At 36.1% G+C, this 17,475-nt stretch overlaps 1 protein-coding gene across 1 annotated transcript; it reads right to left on the reverse strand.

Moving 5' to 3' along the window:
• Positions 1-211: 211 nt before the first annotated feature.
• Positions 212-474, reverse strand: LOC122098179 (40S ribosomal protein S29). Its single transcript, XM_042668672.1, has one exon. It carries the CDS (start codon positions 441-443, stop codon positions 273-275), a length of 171 nt encoding a protein of 56 aa, XP_042524606.1. The 5' UTR covers positions 444-474; the 3' UTR covers positions 212-272.
• Between the last annotated feature and the right edge of the window lie 17,001 nt (positions 475-17,475).

The raw sequence follows: 17,475 nt of genomic DNA on the forward strand, positions 1-17,475 counted from the left end.
ATGTAATTGTAACTCCTCTGCATGGTATTCTCACAATAAAAAAAATTAGAACACACACAAAAAATTATCCCTTATATAATTCAAAAAAAACTAGATTAAAAAATAATATTTATTGAAAATATGTAAACTGGTTGTATATAAAAGCTAGGATTAAAAAATTATAATCAGAAATGCATATTCTTTTTTTTTTTTTTTTGAAGGCTTCTTGAGTTTTTATTTTATGTACAAATATGGTCTTTCATTGGGGTTGAAGTCTTGAATAGTCCATTCAATTAGTCCAACTTAATGAAGCCGATGTCCTTCGCATACTGGCGGAAACACTGCCGGCACATGTTGAGCCCGTACTTCCGGATCAGACCGTGGCGATTAGAGCACACGCGGCAAGAGCGAGATCCCTGGCCGAATTTTCGGGGGTGACTCCAGTAGAGCTGCTGGTGACCCATCTTGCTTCCACAGGTCCAACGAGGAAAAAGGGAGAAATGCATATTCTTTTGAAAGTATTTTTCACTCAATTACCAATGCACTATTTTATCTTTTACTGCATGTTTGGAATTCTGACATATTTATTTGAAAGGTCAAGCTTCTGTTCAATTGTTGGTGTGTGTGTGTGTATGTGTGTGTGTGTGTCCGTCCTGGGGCTAAACTTTTCTTCTCAAGGCTAGTGCTCTAAACCTTGAGCCACAGCTCTACTTCTGGCTCAATGTTGGTTACTTACAAACAAGAGTCTCAGGGACTTTACTGCAGAGGCTCACTTCGAAACATGACCCTCAGATCTCAACATCCTGAGTAGCTAGGATTACAGGCATGAGTGACTGGTGCTGGGCTCAGTGAGGATTTTTTTAAACAACTTGGAGGTGTGACAAGGGAGTAGGGGTGAGGGAAAGTGGGAGAAAAATGAGGGAGAGGGTAACAAGTTTGGCAAGAAATGTACTCACTATCTTGCATGTGTAACTGTAACTTCTATGTACAACACCTGGCAATAAAATTAAAATTTGAATTAAAAATGCAAGTGTAAATATCATCAACAAGAGTTCAAGTAAGAAAACCATATGCAGCCTATTATGGTAGCTCAGGCCTCTAATCTCATCTACTAAAGAAATAATGTAGGGAGGTACATCGTTTGAAGCAAATGTTAGCATAAAATAAGCAAGGGGCAATCTCAGCAAAAAGCCCAGTGTAGTAGAGTTCATTTATGATACCAGCTATAAAGGAGGCATAGGTAGGAGGATCAGAGAGAGTATTGACAGCAAGTATTGACACAGGTATGAGAACCTACCAAAAACTGAAGCAGAAGGGACTGGAGATATGGCTCAAGTGGTAGAGTGCCTGCCTAGTTATGATATCAAACCCAAGTAGCACCAAAAAATACACACACACACACAAAGACAACCCATACCAGTTTAAGGTAATAATATCCCTGCAGCCAAGCATTGAGCTGTCATCTGCTTCAAAGTATGACACAAAAATGCAGATACCAACTTTCTGCTCTTTGGACTCACCTAATATGAAAGACAACTTCAAAATATCCTTTCCCTTTCTGTGTGGCTCTACTTACCATTGGATTTTATTTTATTTTTCATGAATAATGACAAATTTCACAGCTCTAAATTCCCTTTTCTCCTTTTTGCAGAAAATGCACAAAATAAAACCACATTTCTCTAAAGAAGAACACATGGTTAGTTCTTAGAAGAGGCAAAAAAAATCTCTAGTTGGGCTACCCTAGTAATTATGGCCAGCTGCTCAATTCTGCATGCAACATGACCCATAAATTAAATGATCACCAACATGTGTATAGCCACAGGTAACAAATATTATATTTGGAGGAGGGGAGAAAATGAAATGGGTTAATGGATAATGACACAAATCCAAGATGTTTGGCTATGTGTGGACTGGCTTTTGTCACATATCATTGGCTTAATCCTCTGTGACACTGGCTACTTAAGGTTTTTAGGAAAAAGCATATTTGATATCAGTGTTTTTATTGACGTCTTATTGTGAGGTAGGTTTTTGCCTTTGAGCAAGAAAAGAGAAAATAGAAACAGATGCAAATCAGGCCATGTTTTCTTTTGTTTTTGTCTGCATAAAACTAATGTAAGTCACCCAGTCAACATAGATTCTAAATGAAATACTCATTTTTTGTGAGTAAAGTGCTCATTTTGTACATAATGTGTTTCATGTCCAATTTCATCAGTACTGCAAGTACTCAAGTACTGCAAGTAGAAGCTGATGACAGCTAAGTATATTTCATTTGAATGAGGAGGTTCTTAAAAGCTGGGTGGGGGGAAGTGGAGGTGTGGCTCAAGTGGTAAAGCACTGCTTTGAGCATAAAAAGCCAAGCAATGTCTAAAAGGTTCTGAGTTCAAGCCCGACTTGAAAAGCAAAAGCAAAAAGACAACAAAAGGCAAAATCAGAACAAAACTACAAAAAACATCCAATAATATTGCCAAGCATTTTTGGTTCATGCCTGTAATTCTAGCAACTCAAGAGGCTGAGATCTGAGGATCAAGGTTTGAAACCAGCCTGGGGAGAAATGACTGTGAGACACATATCTCCAGTTAGCCAGCAAAAAGCCAGAAGTGAAAAAGCCAAATGAGAATTCAAGGTCCTGAGTTTAAGCCCTAGTGCTTACACAGAAAGGAAGTAAGTAATAAGCATGAATATAAAACATCCTCAATGTGAATTTCAATTATTTTTGTTATTATCCATAAGTAGTTGCACAAAGAGATTTCAATTTGACATGTCTGTTAATCAGCACAATGCATCTTGATCAATGTGACCCTTAATATCATTTTTGACCTATTTCTTCCAACTTTACTACCTCAATTTTCCTAGTTCCATTTTTGTATGTGTATATTTAATATCATGATTTCATTCTCCTACTCCTGTCTTCATTCCTCTGTCTCCACTCTGTACCTTCCCCTACTTCCAACAACACATGTTCTAGGTATTTATTTTGTGAAGCTGTAAGTTAGTTGTTCAAAGGCGTTACACCATTGGAATCTTTCCCTGCATATAACATACTTCAGTCAATTTGTTTATGTCTGCAAAGGTCATGAAATTTTATCTCATAACTACTAACAATGATTTTATAGTTATAGTCTATAATTATTTTATATCCATTTTCACATTCAAAATTGAATTGCCTACTGAGAGTGGGTGAAATCTTAGCTACTCAGGAGGCTGAGATCTGAGGATTATAGTTTGAATCCAACCCAAGCAGAAAAGTCCATAGGACTCTTATCTCCAATTAATCACCAAAAAGCTGGAAGTGGAGTTATGGCCCAAATCATGGAATGCTGGCTTTTAGAAAAAAAGTTTAGGGATAGTGCCCAAACCCTGGGATCAATCCCAGGCCTGGTACACACAAACACACTGTCTCTCTCACACACACACACACATACACACACACAAAACTATAAATGTTCTTATTAATTGGGGTTTATAAAACACTCATATTATAAATCCAAAATTATGTCCCAGATGAGTTAAACAATTAGTTTCAGACAATAACATTATTGGGTGGGTAAGATCAATTTCATGTCTAATGTCGTGTGTCTGCTCTGTGAAGATTATATCTGTACTTAGAATCATTGATGGTTTTAGAACCTAAGTATCAAAATCAACAACATAGATATAAACATAGCATCCACCTGAGGAAGGTGTTGAGGAAAGCATCAAATATGTTCATATAAGCTCAGTGTTGTGTCAGGTCTCAAAAGATGTTAATGTTATGATTATTATATTCTTTTCACTAGAAGCACATGATCTCAATTATATGTGAATAATTAAAAAAATTGTTATTAAGTAATTGTACAAAGAGTTTATAATTCCACCATAAGTCAGGTTATAAGTATAATGCACCTTAATCAATGTCATCCTTATTAGTATTTGTTTTTAATTTGGCTGCTCTATATCCCAAAATTCATGGGACATTTCACGCCACCTTTTTTTGTAATAAGACTGTCATCAGGCTGTTTTTCTTATTCTACCTTTCTGTCTGTCTATCTATATTGAGTCAGTACTGGGGCTTGAACTCAGACCCTCAAACTCTTCCTTGGCTTCTTCACTGAAGGCCAGCACTCTATCCACTTCACCCGTTATAATGGCCATTATGAAAACAAACAATAAGAGATGTTAGCAAAGATACAGTCAAAAGGGAACCCTGATGTTGCTCAACCACTCTGGAAAGGAATATGGAGGTTCCTCAACAAGCTAAACATAGAAATGTGGGGAAATCTGTGAGGAACACAGGTAGCAAAGATGGCCCTGAGAGGAAGTTGAGTGGGCAGAGCCAGATTTGTTTAGGCTCAGTGTGTAAACAACTCATGGAAGCTTAGGTGCAGTGCATGATAGGGTGTGGCCTTTACACGCAGTCTTTTGCTTTAAAAAGGGGATGCTCCTTGTTAATAAACAAGTTCCTGCTTGGTTGGACTCCCCGCTGCTTCTGATTGTCTCCTGGGCTAAGGGAATGGGCTAGTGGCCACACTTTGCACTTACCTCTCCTCGGACCCCGTCCGTCCAAAGACAGACACGAAGACCCAACATAGAACCATCCTATGGTCCAGCCATTCTACTTCTGGGCCCTTATCCAAAAGATTATAGATCAGGATACTCTAAATCCACCACTACAACCATGTTCACTGCCGTACTAGTCATCATAGCCAAAACGTAAGGAATCAGCCCAGATGCCTGACAATAGATGAATGGATTAAGAAAATACACACACACACACACACACACAATGGAATTTTACTTATTATGAAGAATGATATTGTATCCTTTACAAAGAAATGGAAGGATCTGGAAAAAAATATGTTAAATGGAGTGAGGCCCAGAGAGATAAAGTGCATGATTTCCCTCATAGGAAGAAGCTAGAATTAGTTTATAAATATGATAATAAATACATTGGGTGGTATGCAAATATTCAATGAGATATTGCAGATTTAAAGGAGAGCTCAAATAGTGTAATTCCTTATAAGGCAAAGTCCAAGTTCAGCTAAATAAATAACAGAAAACAGGTACTTGAAATGGGTGGTGTGAGGGGGTCAAGGGAAGAAGAGTAGATAAATGAAGAGAAAAAGTGGGGAAGAATGCAGTCAAGAACTCAATATATATTTTACTTTGTGTAAATGTATATTTTATTATGTATGAAATTCTCAAATGGCTTCTGCATTAAAAAAAGTAATTCATGCTTGGTTCTAAATTATTTCCAGTCTTCACATTGTTTTATTATATATAATAAACAGAAAGTAAGCTGTGATTCCAATAAAAATCACTTTTGTTGATTGTTAGAAAAAGAAAATTCAATGTATAGCCTACAAAATTAAGACAAGTTTTTAAATTATTATTATAAAAGTGATGTACAAAAGGGTTACAGTTACATAAGTCAGATAATGAATAGATTTCTTTCTAGACAATATTACTTCTTTCCTTGGTCTCTCCAGTAAGGGAAAAGATTGGTTGGAAGGGATGAGTGAAAATGTTGAAAGTGGTGACATTAATCAAGATGCTTTGTATTCATAAACCACTTTGTTAAATGACAAAATAAAAATCAGATACAGAGTTAATCTAAATTAGTTTGTGAAAATACTGTCACAGAATGTTTGATAGGCTAAGAATTATTTGAAACACTCATTTAGGGCAAAGGGGGAGAACATTTTAAAAGGTAATATTAAGAAGCATTGTACACATAACCTGACTTACAGAATTGTAATCTCTTTGTGCAACTACTTAATAATAAAATAATACAAAACTCTCATGTATATGAGGGTACAGATATTGACCATCTGAGGTTCATAATTTCAGATGTTGAAAGTCACTTCATTTTTTCCTCTTACTGTTAATGATAGTCTCAGTATTTTCCTGAACGACACAGAACATTAATCCAGGCAGCAGTGTCATAAACCAAAAAGCATTTTGTTAGAGAACTCATCTTTCAATGACAGTAGGTCTAGAAAAAGAGCATGAATTTCATGATTCTCTGAGCACAATGTTTTGTTGGTGGTGGTGGTGGTCATGGGGCTTGAAATCAGGGCCTAGGCACTATCCCTGAACACTTTTGCTCAAGGCTAGAACTCTATGACTTTGAGCCACAGCTCCACTTATGCATTTTCAATGGTTAATTGGAGATAAGAGTCTCAAGGGGATTTTTCTATCCAGGCTGTTTTTAAACACTGATCCTCAGATCTCAGGCTTCTGAGTAGCTAGGCTTACAGTCATGAGCTATTGGTGCCTACCAACATTTTTTTATTTGTACCCTACTATTCTTTATTCATATGGAAAATCATATTTATTAATTATATACATTTCATCCATTACAATAGTTTCAGCTGTGTACCTGTTGAGAATTCTAAGCCCCCATTGGTCATTCTTGTTGATTTCTCCAGTAATTTGCTTCTTTTTCATCAAAAACACTTTTCACATTGGTGGATCATTATTGTTAAAGTCAACTTTCCATTTTGAAGTGTGTTCTGAACTTCATTTTTTATTTAATTCATAGACATTTTCTTTTAAAGAACATCCATGCAGTAACATTTAGAATTCACAGTCCTCTGTGGGAAAAAAAAAATCTGTTGATTGACTGAATTCCTGGTACAAAATTGAGTTTCTTTGTTCTGAAAGGAAAGAAAAAGAAAATTTAAACAAGTTGTTTCCTTTGGTGGAGTAGAATCCAAGCACAAGCATTGATCAAAAGTTTTTTGTTAGCAAGAGCAATTTGTTTATTAGCCATTACCACCTACAATCATATGCAACACTTCAGTCTTTGCCAAAAAGATGTTTACAGTTAACTATGGCATAGGTTCCATGTACAACTCTGAAACAATGGAGTTGTTTAAGACCATAAATCAGTGAAACAAATCAAACAAAGTGTTTTGGAGATACATAGACACAGCTCTGCATGCAGCCAAAGAATGAGGTCAATATGTGGTAAGCATTGCCTGCACGATAAAATATTTAATGTTACTCTACACAGTCTACTTCAAAGGAATACATACTTGTGTTTATGCTAGTTATTAAAACAAATAGTAAATTAGGTTCTAGTTGTTTCTCCTTTCTTAATCTAATTTCCAAACAAAGTTTGAATTTCTTTATTTTCATGGCTTCAAAAGGAACTTATCTTTAGAGAGTGATAGTCAAAAATGTCTTGAACAAAAGCTTGTAGATTGACAGGGAATGGAAACAAAGAAATAAAATAAAAACAAGGAAAAGAATATCACTCTGGTTTCTATCAACTGTCTTCCAGTGATGAAATACTGTTGCTGGGACTGGTAACCCAAAGCAAATCAGGGAGAGACCTTCAAGTCATTCTTTGAAAGAGAAACAGATGGTTAACACTGGGGCCAAGTGGCTCATGCTTGTAATCACAGCTCATCAGGAGGCTGAGATTTGAAGAGTATGGTTTGAAGCCAGCCCCAGCAAGAAAGCACATGGGACTCTTATCTAGTAAAAGTGGAAAGTGGAGGTGTAGGTCAAATGGTATCACTCTAGCCTTTTGTGATTAAGCCAGGAAAGAGCTCATGCCCTGAGTTCAAACCACAGTAGTGGTAAACACATAAATTATTTAGAAAGTAGAAATCAAACACCATTTCTGTTGTTTTGTCCTAGGTATTAGCTTGTGCCAGAGAATACTCTTTTCAAGAAATGGTTATTTACAGCAAAGAAAATACTTCATTTACTTCAGCTTAATTTTCAACAGAAACTCAGAAATTACCAAAGAATTTTGTTATTTTCATTAGAATCTAATATTACAGTTTAAGGACATCTTTTCCTCAGTTCTTTTCTGAAAGCTTTGTCCTAGACAGTACATGTTTTCCATCAGATGATTCCTTCCCTCCCTCCTTCCTTCCCTCCCTCCCTTCCTTCCTTCCTTCCTTCCTCTGTCCCTGTTTCCTCTGTCTATGTCTGTTTCTCTTTCTTTTATTTTTTTGTCGGCCATGGGACTTAACTCTGGGCTTGGGCACTATCCCTGTGCTCTTCAGCTCAAAGCAAGCACTCTACTGCTTGAGCCACAGCACCACTTCTGGTTTTCTGGTGGTTAATTAAAGATAAGAGTCTCACAGACTTTCCTACCTGGGCTGGTTTTGAACCTCAATCCTCAGATCTCAGCCTCCTGAGTAGCTAGGATTAACAGGTGTCAGCCACCAGCACCCAGCTTGTCTCTTTTTTGGGCAGTAGTAGGGTTTGAATCTAAGGCCTCAGGAGTACTAGGTAAAGAACACTATTAATTATATATGCTTTTATGCATTTGCAATGTTAATATTTGAGTTCTTCCTTCATATGCTATATTTTCCATATAGAATATGAGGAGAATATAGGCAAAGTGAACAAACATTCAAGAACCACTTTACTTCATCTCGTACCATGGTTTACTGTCCAATTTTATTTTGACTCATTAAAAGTCCTCAATTTTTAAAAAAAAATATTTTTTGTGCTGACACAAAGTATTGAACTCAGGACCTAGGTGCTGTCCCTTAGATTTTTCACTCAAGGCTGGTGCTCTACCACTTGAGCCATGGCTCCATTTCCAGCATTCTGCTGGTTAATTGGAAACAAGAGTCTCACAGACTTTCTTGCCTAGGATTGGCTTAGAACTGCAATCCTCAGATCTTAGCCTCCTGAATACCAGGTGGTACCACTGGTGCCCTGAATAATACTAGTAGTCTAATTTGCAACCTTTATTATTACAGCATTTATTTAGATTTATATAACAGCTTCAAATATAGTCAAAAGTACCTTTGTATCCATATATCCTTCTGACTTCTTCTAAGGTTAGCAATTTTCCTAACCATGGTATATTATTCAAAACTAAGTGATTGACATTTGTATAGTACTGTTCTTTGAAATCTAGATAGTTTCTCAGAATTAACTATTCTTCCCAAGTTCTGTCTTTTTTTCTACAATACAACAAAATAGACTTCGTTGAATTTCCACAGACTTGGTATCTGATTACACATTATCTATCTATCTATCTATCTATCTTCTATCATCTGTCATCAATATGTATGTATCTGCTATCCATGTATTAATCATCTATCATTTATCATTTATTTGTCATCTATCATATACTTGTATCTATTTATTGTCCACCTGTAGGTATCATCTATCTTTGATCTGTGTCTGTGATCTATCTATCTATCTATCTATCTATCTATCTATCTATCTATCTTCCTCTCTCTTTCTCTCTCTCTCTCTCTCTCTCTCTCATCTGTACATCGGTCTAGCAGTGCTTCATGTCTCCATGAAGTCTGTTTTCCACTTGTTATTTTGAGTATAGAATCTTGCTTCCCACCAAGGCTGGGTGTCTGAAGGTGATACAGCTACTTTGAGGCCTTCTAGCTTCCTTCTGCAGAGAGGAATCTTTCCCACTTGGGCTATTCCAGATCCGTGACCCTCCTTATCTCTGACCTCAAGCTGTGGGCTTGGAGTTTTGTACAGGAGGTTGGAATTCAGGAAAAAGTTAGTGAAAGAATATCATTTTCATGCTGAGAATATAAATTTGAAATAACATTATTGGTAATTAAAGATATAATGCATAAACCCAAATCACATAATGTATTTCTCAAGTTATATCTGTGCTTTGTAGTATTAACATTAAAGAGGATGCATACTTTTAAAAAAAGATGTTTCTGTCAAATCCTGCCACATATCAAAAGTCTGGTAAGTAAAATGGCTGGGAGGCAAAAGAGATTATTTCCAGCTTTATTGTTTGTTTCTCTGTGTGTGGTAGTGATGGTTGATTCAGAATAGAGTCAGTAAGTAATGAGATTTTTTACTTAACAAAATAATTAGGCATTAATAGAGGTGAGAAGAAAGCCATAACCAGCAATGATAAATGTAATTCAGCCACATTTATATCATGTTAACTCTTAGATTATATGTTGGTATTATCACTCATAGTACTATATTTTTCTATAAAAAATATTTTGGCAGATAAATAAAAATAATAGAAATAGATGAGAAATGCAAACATTTCACTGATAGATAGTAAACAAATGTTCTTACATGTCTAATCTGTACCCGTTTGATTTGCAAAGTTTTCAATTGCAATGGATTTTACAGATTTTTTACTAATAAAATGATTTTGACATTCCATACTACAATGATATTGTATCCTTTAGAACAATTTTTGAAGATTTTGTATGTTTCAGAGAATGAAGAGTACAGTTTATTTTGAGGTATTATTGTGGTAACAAAATGATTTTGTTGAAATTTCAATATTATATTTTCTTATATAAAAACTTTCATTTACTCTTAATTAAAATATTCCACCTGAGTTCACAACATTTTAATCCTAACCAAAATACTTTGTTAAAATGAATTTTTATGGTAGCCACATTCTGTTACAGTTTTATATTAACTAATGTAAGATCCAACAGCATAGTTTGTCAAAATTAATATAAAAGGAGCTATAATCCAGAAGTTTTAAGAGTATTTTCCTGTGAAATGCAGATGCATGTGCCTGTACGTGTGCACGCACACACACAGACACGCACAGATTTATGTGTGTATATGTGTATGTACGTATTGTGTGTATGCATGTGTGTATATATGCATGTATATGTGTGCATGTGTGAATGGGTTGTGCATATATGTGTGTATGTATGTGTGTATTTACCCTGGCTGTGGAGGGTGAACTCATGGCCTAGACTCTGTCCCTGAGCTTGCTCATGGCTAGTGCTTTACAACTTCAAGCACAGCTCCACTTCTGGTTCTTAAGTGCTTAGTTGGAGGTAAGAGTCTCCTGGAACAAAGGAAGATATTTTTAGGAGAGAATCACAAAATCTCAATGGCTATGTGAATATGATCATATAAAATGATATATATTGACATGAACACCAAGAAATGGAAAAAAAATATTTTCTTCTTCTCTCCATTGCTGTTTTTGTTTTCTGTATGTGTTGTCTTTTTTGTAAGGTTATCTGCTTGGGGGAGGGCAAGGGAAGCACAGAAATGGAGAGACAAAAAGTGAAGAAATGCAGCAGTATCACTCACTAGATACCATGTTGTAAATGAACTATACAACTTGTGTGGGGGTGTGATGGGAGGTAAAAACTGGGAGAAAGTGAGAGAAGGGGTTACATTGTCCAAAAAGAAATGTACTCTTGTACATAACATAAAAAAGAAAAGAGGGAGGGAAAGAATCTTTTCTTCCTGTGCTGGCTTTGACCTGCAATCTTCAGATCTCAGCCTCTTGAGTAACTAGGTTTCCAGGTGTGAGCCACCAGCACCAAACTGCACATTGACATATTTAAATATCCCAAACATTGTTTAGGAAAAATAGAAACCTATGTTTTATGTATACATAAACCTTTTCTGTCTGGGATGAGTCAAACCTACAGTCTGTGAGTTAATATTTCAGCTATAGCAGTTACCAGTTACAGGAACCTGGGAAATGTATTTACTCTCTCTGTGATGTATTTTCCTCAGCCTTATCATGTAGTAGTTGAGATGAAGTAAGTGAGAAATTCAGACCTGTGAATATGTGGTTTGTCAATTCATAGTCTGCCTACTTTTCCCAAGGACCTTTATGTATTAGCTCAGCCCACACCTATATCTCTTTTTTGCCATAATATGACTAATATTAAATGTAGAGCACCTGGAATTTTCTATAAGCTTCACCAGGATTGATAATAAACATTAATAATGCAGGTAGAATCTTAATTATAAGCCATGTAACAAGGTATACTTATGACCTTAATCTGTATTTCTTGACTTTGGCCCAGTGTAATAACATAATTTGGCAGCTAGTTGATTTCTATGGAAAAAATTAAATAAGTAGAAATCTTTCATGTCTACATTCCAAATGGGAAAAATCACCAGTTCCTCAGCAGAAGGTTTGAATATTGGATAAAAAATTATTTCTATATTGAAAATATTCCTGCACAGTGTGTTGATGTTATAGGAAATCTGACAGAGGTTCTATTTTATAATTATAACTATTTTTTAAAAAATTAATAATGTTATAATTCATTAGATTAATAATTAGAGTCTGGTGTCCATGAATTCATAATGTACAAGAATTGAGGTATCAATGGAGCATTATTAATCAAGGAGCCAATTTATTTTGTGTTTAGTGCTTACACTTATACTGAATACAAAACATAAAAATAAATCACATGTATAATAATGAAACATGTCAGTTTCATGAATGCTAATAAAATTATGTAATTTCACAGACAACATTTGATCATCTCATCAAATAAAAAAAGACCCTGTTACCAGTGACTGGCAGCCCACCCTTGTAATCCTGGCTACTTAGAGGCTGAGACCTGAAGATTGCAGTTCAAAGTCAGTCTAGAAAGAAAGGTCTATAAGACTTTTATCTTCATTTAACCACCAAAAATCTTGAAGTGAAGCTGTGGTTCAAGTGGTTGAGCACCAATCTTCAGTGGAAAGAAGCTAAATCACAGTGCAAGGATTTGGGTTCAAGCTCCAGGATGAACACACACAATAAAGAAATAAAACTATTCATATATACAAACATTTATTTGTGTGTATAGTGTACATATATGTATATATACATATATAAATTTATACATATTGTATGTATGTATATGAGTATGTGTATGTATGTATATATATATATATGAAGAGAGAGAGATTCCCCAGAATACTGCTACATAAATAAGATGAATGTTTACCTTATTTCAATGGATACCAGAAACCCAGACATTGATTGCCTGTTCTAAAATTAGATATACATCATTCAAATAAGCGTCAGGATAGATGCACACTTTAATTGAAAATGGGAAAAAATAAGATATGGTCTTTTAGCTGCTGAATAACTCCTTCATTCCCTTGCATTAAAAAAAAAAATCTGTGTAAGTCTTTAACCACAACTTAATATAGTTTCATGTTACACTGAGTTCTTGTTTGTATGTAAGATCTAAAGTTTCAATATACGGTGTATTTTCCTTGCTTGTGTACTTGTAGGGGAAAAGGGTAACTTGAACTTAAATAAAATAACTACTTTTACAGTAAACATCTGTACACTTCTAAAATCATGAATAAAAGTGTTTCATCATAGTTTTGATTTAAAGCTCCAAAGCTCTGTTGTTAATTCCCAAAGAGTAACATATCTTTGGCAAAGACATTAAAATACTGATACTTTTGTTCATTGAAAAATGACATTTTAGAACCATAAATGGAACTTTTAGAAAATTTTACTTGCAAAAAATAAATGACTATTTAGTAGATGACCTTTAAGATCTGTACTTTGAAATATTTTTTTTACTATGCAACAATGTACAATTTTTTTTTGTTTTTTGTTTTTTGTTTTTGTTGGTCATGGGGCTTGAACTCTGGGCCTGGGCACTGTCCCTCAGCTTTTCAGCTCAAGGCTTATGCTCTACTACTTGAGCGACAGTGTCACTTCCGGGTTTCTGCTGGTTTACTGGAGATAAGAGTCTCACAGACTTTCCTGCCCAGGCTGGGTTTGAACTGTGACCCTTTGATCTCAGCTTCCTGAGTAGCTAGGATTAGAGATGTGAGCCACTGGCACCAGGCAAAAATGGTCCCTTAGAAATATTCAATTCCTGTTATCTTACTTTGGAATGACAACTTATTTTTTTATTTTTCTTTTCTTTTTTTTTTTTAATTGTGAGAATACCGTACAGAGGAGTTACAATTACATGGGCAAGATAACGAGTACGTTTCTTTTCTTTTTTTTAATTTTTTTTTTGTGTGTGTGAAAATACTGTACAGAGGGGTTACAATTACATGAGCAAGATAATGAGTACATTTCTTATCAAGCATTGTAGCCTCCTCCTTTGTTTCCCCTTCCCATCCCATTCTCCCTCCACAACCCTCCCCCCACCAAAGTTGTAAAGTTCGTTTTTGACAACGAGTACATTTCTTATCAAGCATTGTTGCCTCCTCTTTGTTTCCCCTTCCCATCCCTTCCCATATGCCTCCCACCTCCCCCCACCCGATCTTTTTCCCCACTAAATTTGTAAAGTTTGTTTTTCGACATAACAACTTCTACATCTCATTTTTGCAATGGGTCCACCTGTATTCCTAGTTAAATGATTTGTTTTTGCCATTCCCCTCCACAAATTATACCAACATCAAATACAGTGAAAGCAGGGGTTATATCATGGGGGAGGGACATACAAAGCAACATAGAAATCATCGTTTAAATATGTTAGAAACAATTGCATGAAAGGAAAAAAAAACAAAAAAAAATATTTGAATACTTATCTTGGGGTTCATTTCCCTAACAATAATTTATCTGACCTTTTCTGCTTGACTCAGATATATACTAGTTATTGAAAATAGGGGAAACCATGGGACATATGTTTCTTTGGGCCTGGCTTATTTCATTTAATATAATTGTTTCCAAGTCTTTCCATTTCCTAACAAATGGAGCAATGTCATTCTTTCTGATGGAGGCATAGAATTCCATTGTGTATATATACCACATTTTCTTGATCCATTCATCTACTGAGGGGCATCTGGGTTGGTTCCATATCTTAGCTATGGTAAATAATGCTGTAATAAACATAGTGGTACTGTTAGCTTTAGTATGGTCTTGTTTGTGATCATTTGGTTAAATGCCCAAAAGTGGGATTGCTGGGTCATAGGGGAGCTCTATGTGGAGTCTTTTGAGGAACCTCTATACTGTTTTCCAAAGTGGTTGAACAAGTTTACACTCCCACCAACAATATAGTAAGGTTCCCTTCTGTTCACATCCCCTCCAGCATCTGTTGTTATTAGAGTTCTTGATTATAGCCATTCTAACTGGGATGAGGTAGTATCACAATGTTGTTTTGATTTGCATTTCTTTTATGGCTAGAGAGGTTGAACATTTCTTCATGTGTCTATTGGCCATCCTCTTCAGAGAAGTTTCTCTTTAAGTCTTTAGCCCACTTTTTATTGGGCAGTTGTTTCTTTGAAGATTTGTTTTTAGGGGATTTAATTTTTTTGAGTTCCAAGTATATTTTAGATATGAGACCCTTGTCCAAAGAATAACAACTTATTTAATCACTAAGAAAGACTGAAAGAATGTCTGTAATCCAGGAATTTATTTTGAACTATGACATAAACTTACGCTCCTCCTATGATGTAAAAATCATACTTTTTCTCATCCTAGGTAGGTGAATTTGGTGGTACATGTCTGTAATTGAGCTACTCAACATCTCCTAGCCAAGCCTTTGGGGAGCTCAGTCCCTGCCCTTCCCAGGCAGAGAACACTGCTGAGGTCCCATCTCAACAGAACAAACTGGCAATTACGTTAGCTTGTTTTTTGGAAAACATAAATAGCAGCATTGAGGCTTAGGATAGCCTTGGGAAAAAGTGATGCTGTATCTTAAAAATAACCCAGGAGAAAAAGGCTGGAGGCACAGATATCAAAGCTCCTGCCTAGCAAGTGCAAAGCCGTGAGTTCAAACCTCAGTACCACATCAGTACATTAATAGTATAGGCCGCTGTTTTTTTGCGTGTGTGTTTTTATGTTTGTTTGTTTGTTTTTGTCAGTCATGGGGCCTGAAACCTGGGTTGGGGTGCTGTCCCTCAGCTCTTCAGATGTAGACTAGCGCTCTACCACTTGAGCCTCAGCCCCATTCTGCCTTTTCTGCTTATGTGGTGCTGAGGAATCGAACCCAGGGCCTTATGCATGCAAGGCAAGCACTCTACCACTGAGCAACCTTCCCAGTCCTTGACTGCTGTCTTTATAATGAATAATAATACAACATTTGTTGAGAAGTCTTACTACTATATTTTAAACTAAGTTTTTAAACAGCCCACCATGATAGAATTATTAAAGTGAATTGCACTTAGGTCAAATCAGAAATCAAATAAACTGCAAACTGGGAGAAGTTGGTTTAAGTGGCTATTTCTTGCCCTGTAACACACACATTTCTAGGACAAATCTTTTTAATCATATTGCTTATTTTGTGCTGGTTTTGGGCTTGAACTTAGAGTTCATGCTAAGGTCTTTTTGCTCAAGCCTGGTGCTCAACCACTTAAACCACACCTTCGCATTTGGCTTTTCACTGGTTAATTGGAGGTACGAGTCTCAACGACTTTCTTGTCCAGACTAGTGATTAACTGAGCTCTTCAGATCTCAGTGTACTGAGTAGCTAAGTTAAACATATTGTTAAGTGTGAAGCAGGACCACTGTGTAAGTGGTAATTTAGAGAAAGGATGTGTAGAGAATATAGAAGCATGTAGTTTAAAAGAGAGGCCCTCATTAATGACAGAGATTCTGAAATGGAACTCTCAGCATTCCAAGAGCTGTGTTTATGTCTTTTCCTAAGTAACTTAATGGATTTTTGAAACCTCATCTTCAGTTACATTGCTCTTATTAAATGGAAAGTTTAATTTTGTCTCTTGATTCTATTAAGTAGAAAATCTTGTTTGCATAATCCCACAGCATTTCTTTATTGAAAATACCTTTTTTACTTTTTCTGGGAGTTTCTCTGCATTTACAATTTTATAAAAAATTAAAAGGGAAAAGGAAATGCATATTTCCACTTGAGGTGGACACTTAGGTATCTTACCAAACTTTCATCTAGGCACACAGCCCCAAATTTCCTTAGAATGTAAGAGAATAAACTTAAGAAAGAGAATGCAGAGTGATAGGAAGGTTTAAAACACCAGGAGAAAAAAAGCAGGGCAAAATGGCTCAAGCCTGTAATCCCAGCTACTGAAGAGCTGAAGATCAGTTACTGGGTTTCAAAGTGACCCAGGCCATAAAAGATTTTGAGATTCCATCTCACTTAATGTTTGGGCACAGTGGGGCATGCCTGGCATCACCAGCTGAATAGAGAAGCACAAGTACAGTAACCATAGCACATTCCAGTCCCGGTGTAAAGGAAGACCTTACCTGGAAAATAACCAAGATAAGAAGGGACTGGAGTAGCAAAGCATCTACTTAACCAGTGTGAGCTCTGAGTTAAATTCTTAGTACAATCCAAAGACAAAGATCTGCAACATGATGACACATTTGTTTCCATTTCTGCAATGGAAAGCATTGAATGCCTGCTGCAGGACCAGGAATTGGGTCTATGCAGGAGCATGATACAGGAATCCTCTCTGTGCATGCATGTGTGCACGTGTGTGCGTGCATGGGCAGTGCTAGAACTTGAACTCAAAACCTGAGCATTGTTTCTTAGCATTTTTGCTCAAGGCTGGCTCTATACCACTTAAGCTACTACTCCACTTTTGGCATTTGCTGGTTAATTGGAGATAAACATCTCACAGAATTTCCTGCCCTGGCTGGCTTGAAACTATGATGCTCAGATCTCAGCCTTCTGATTAACACTCATTACAGGTGTGAGCCACTGTTGCTTGGCCAGAATTCCCTTGATAACACATGCATAAACTATTTTATATGAGATTTGAGCGAACTATACATAAAGAAATAACAACTTTGTTTGCTTACCAGCAGTGATTTCATAATAAATAAATACATATAGAATAAGTTTGTTGAATTACCATACCATATATCAAAGTTCAATTAAAATGAACAAATGA

The sequence above is a fragment of the Dipodomys spectabilis genome, unplaced genomic scaffold (assembly GCF_019054845.1).
Source record: "Dipodomys spectabilis isolate Male_0828 unplaced genomic scaffold, ASM1905484v1 ptg000463l, whole genome shotgun sequence".
In the NCBI taxonomy this organism is placed as follows: domain Eukaryota; kingdom Metazoa; phylum Chordata; class Mammalia; order Rodentia; family Heteromyidae; genus Dipodomys; species Dipodomys spectabilis.

What these genes read in the sequence shown, in the direction of transcription:
- LOC122098179 (XM_042668672.1), bottom strand. Translation starts at nt 443, where the DNA reads ATGGGTCACCAGCAGCTCTACTGGAGTCACCCCCGAAAATTCGGCCAG.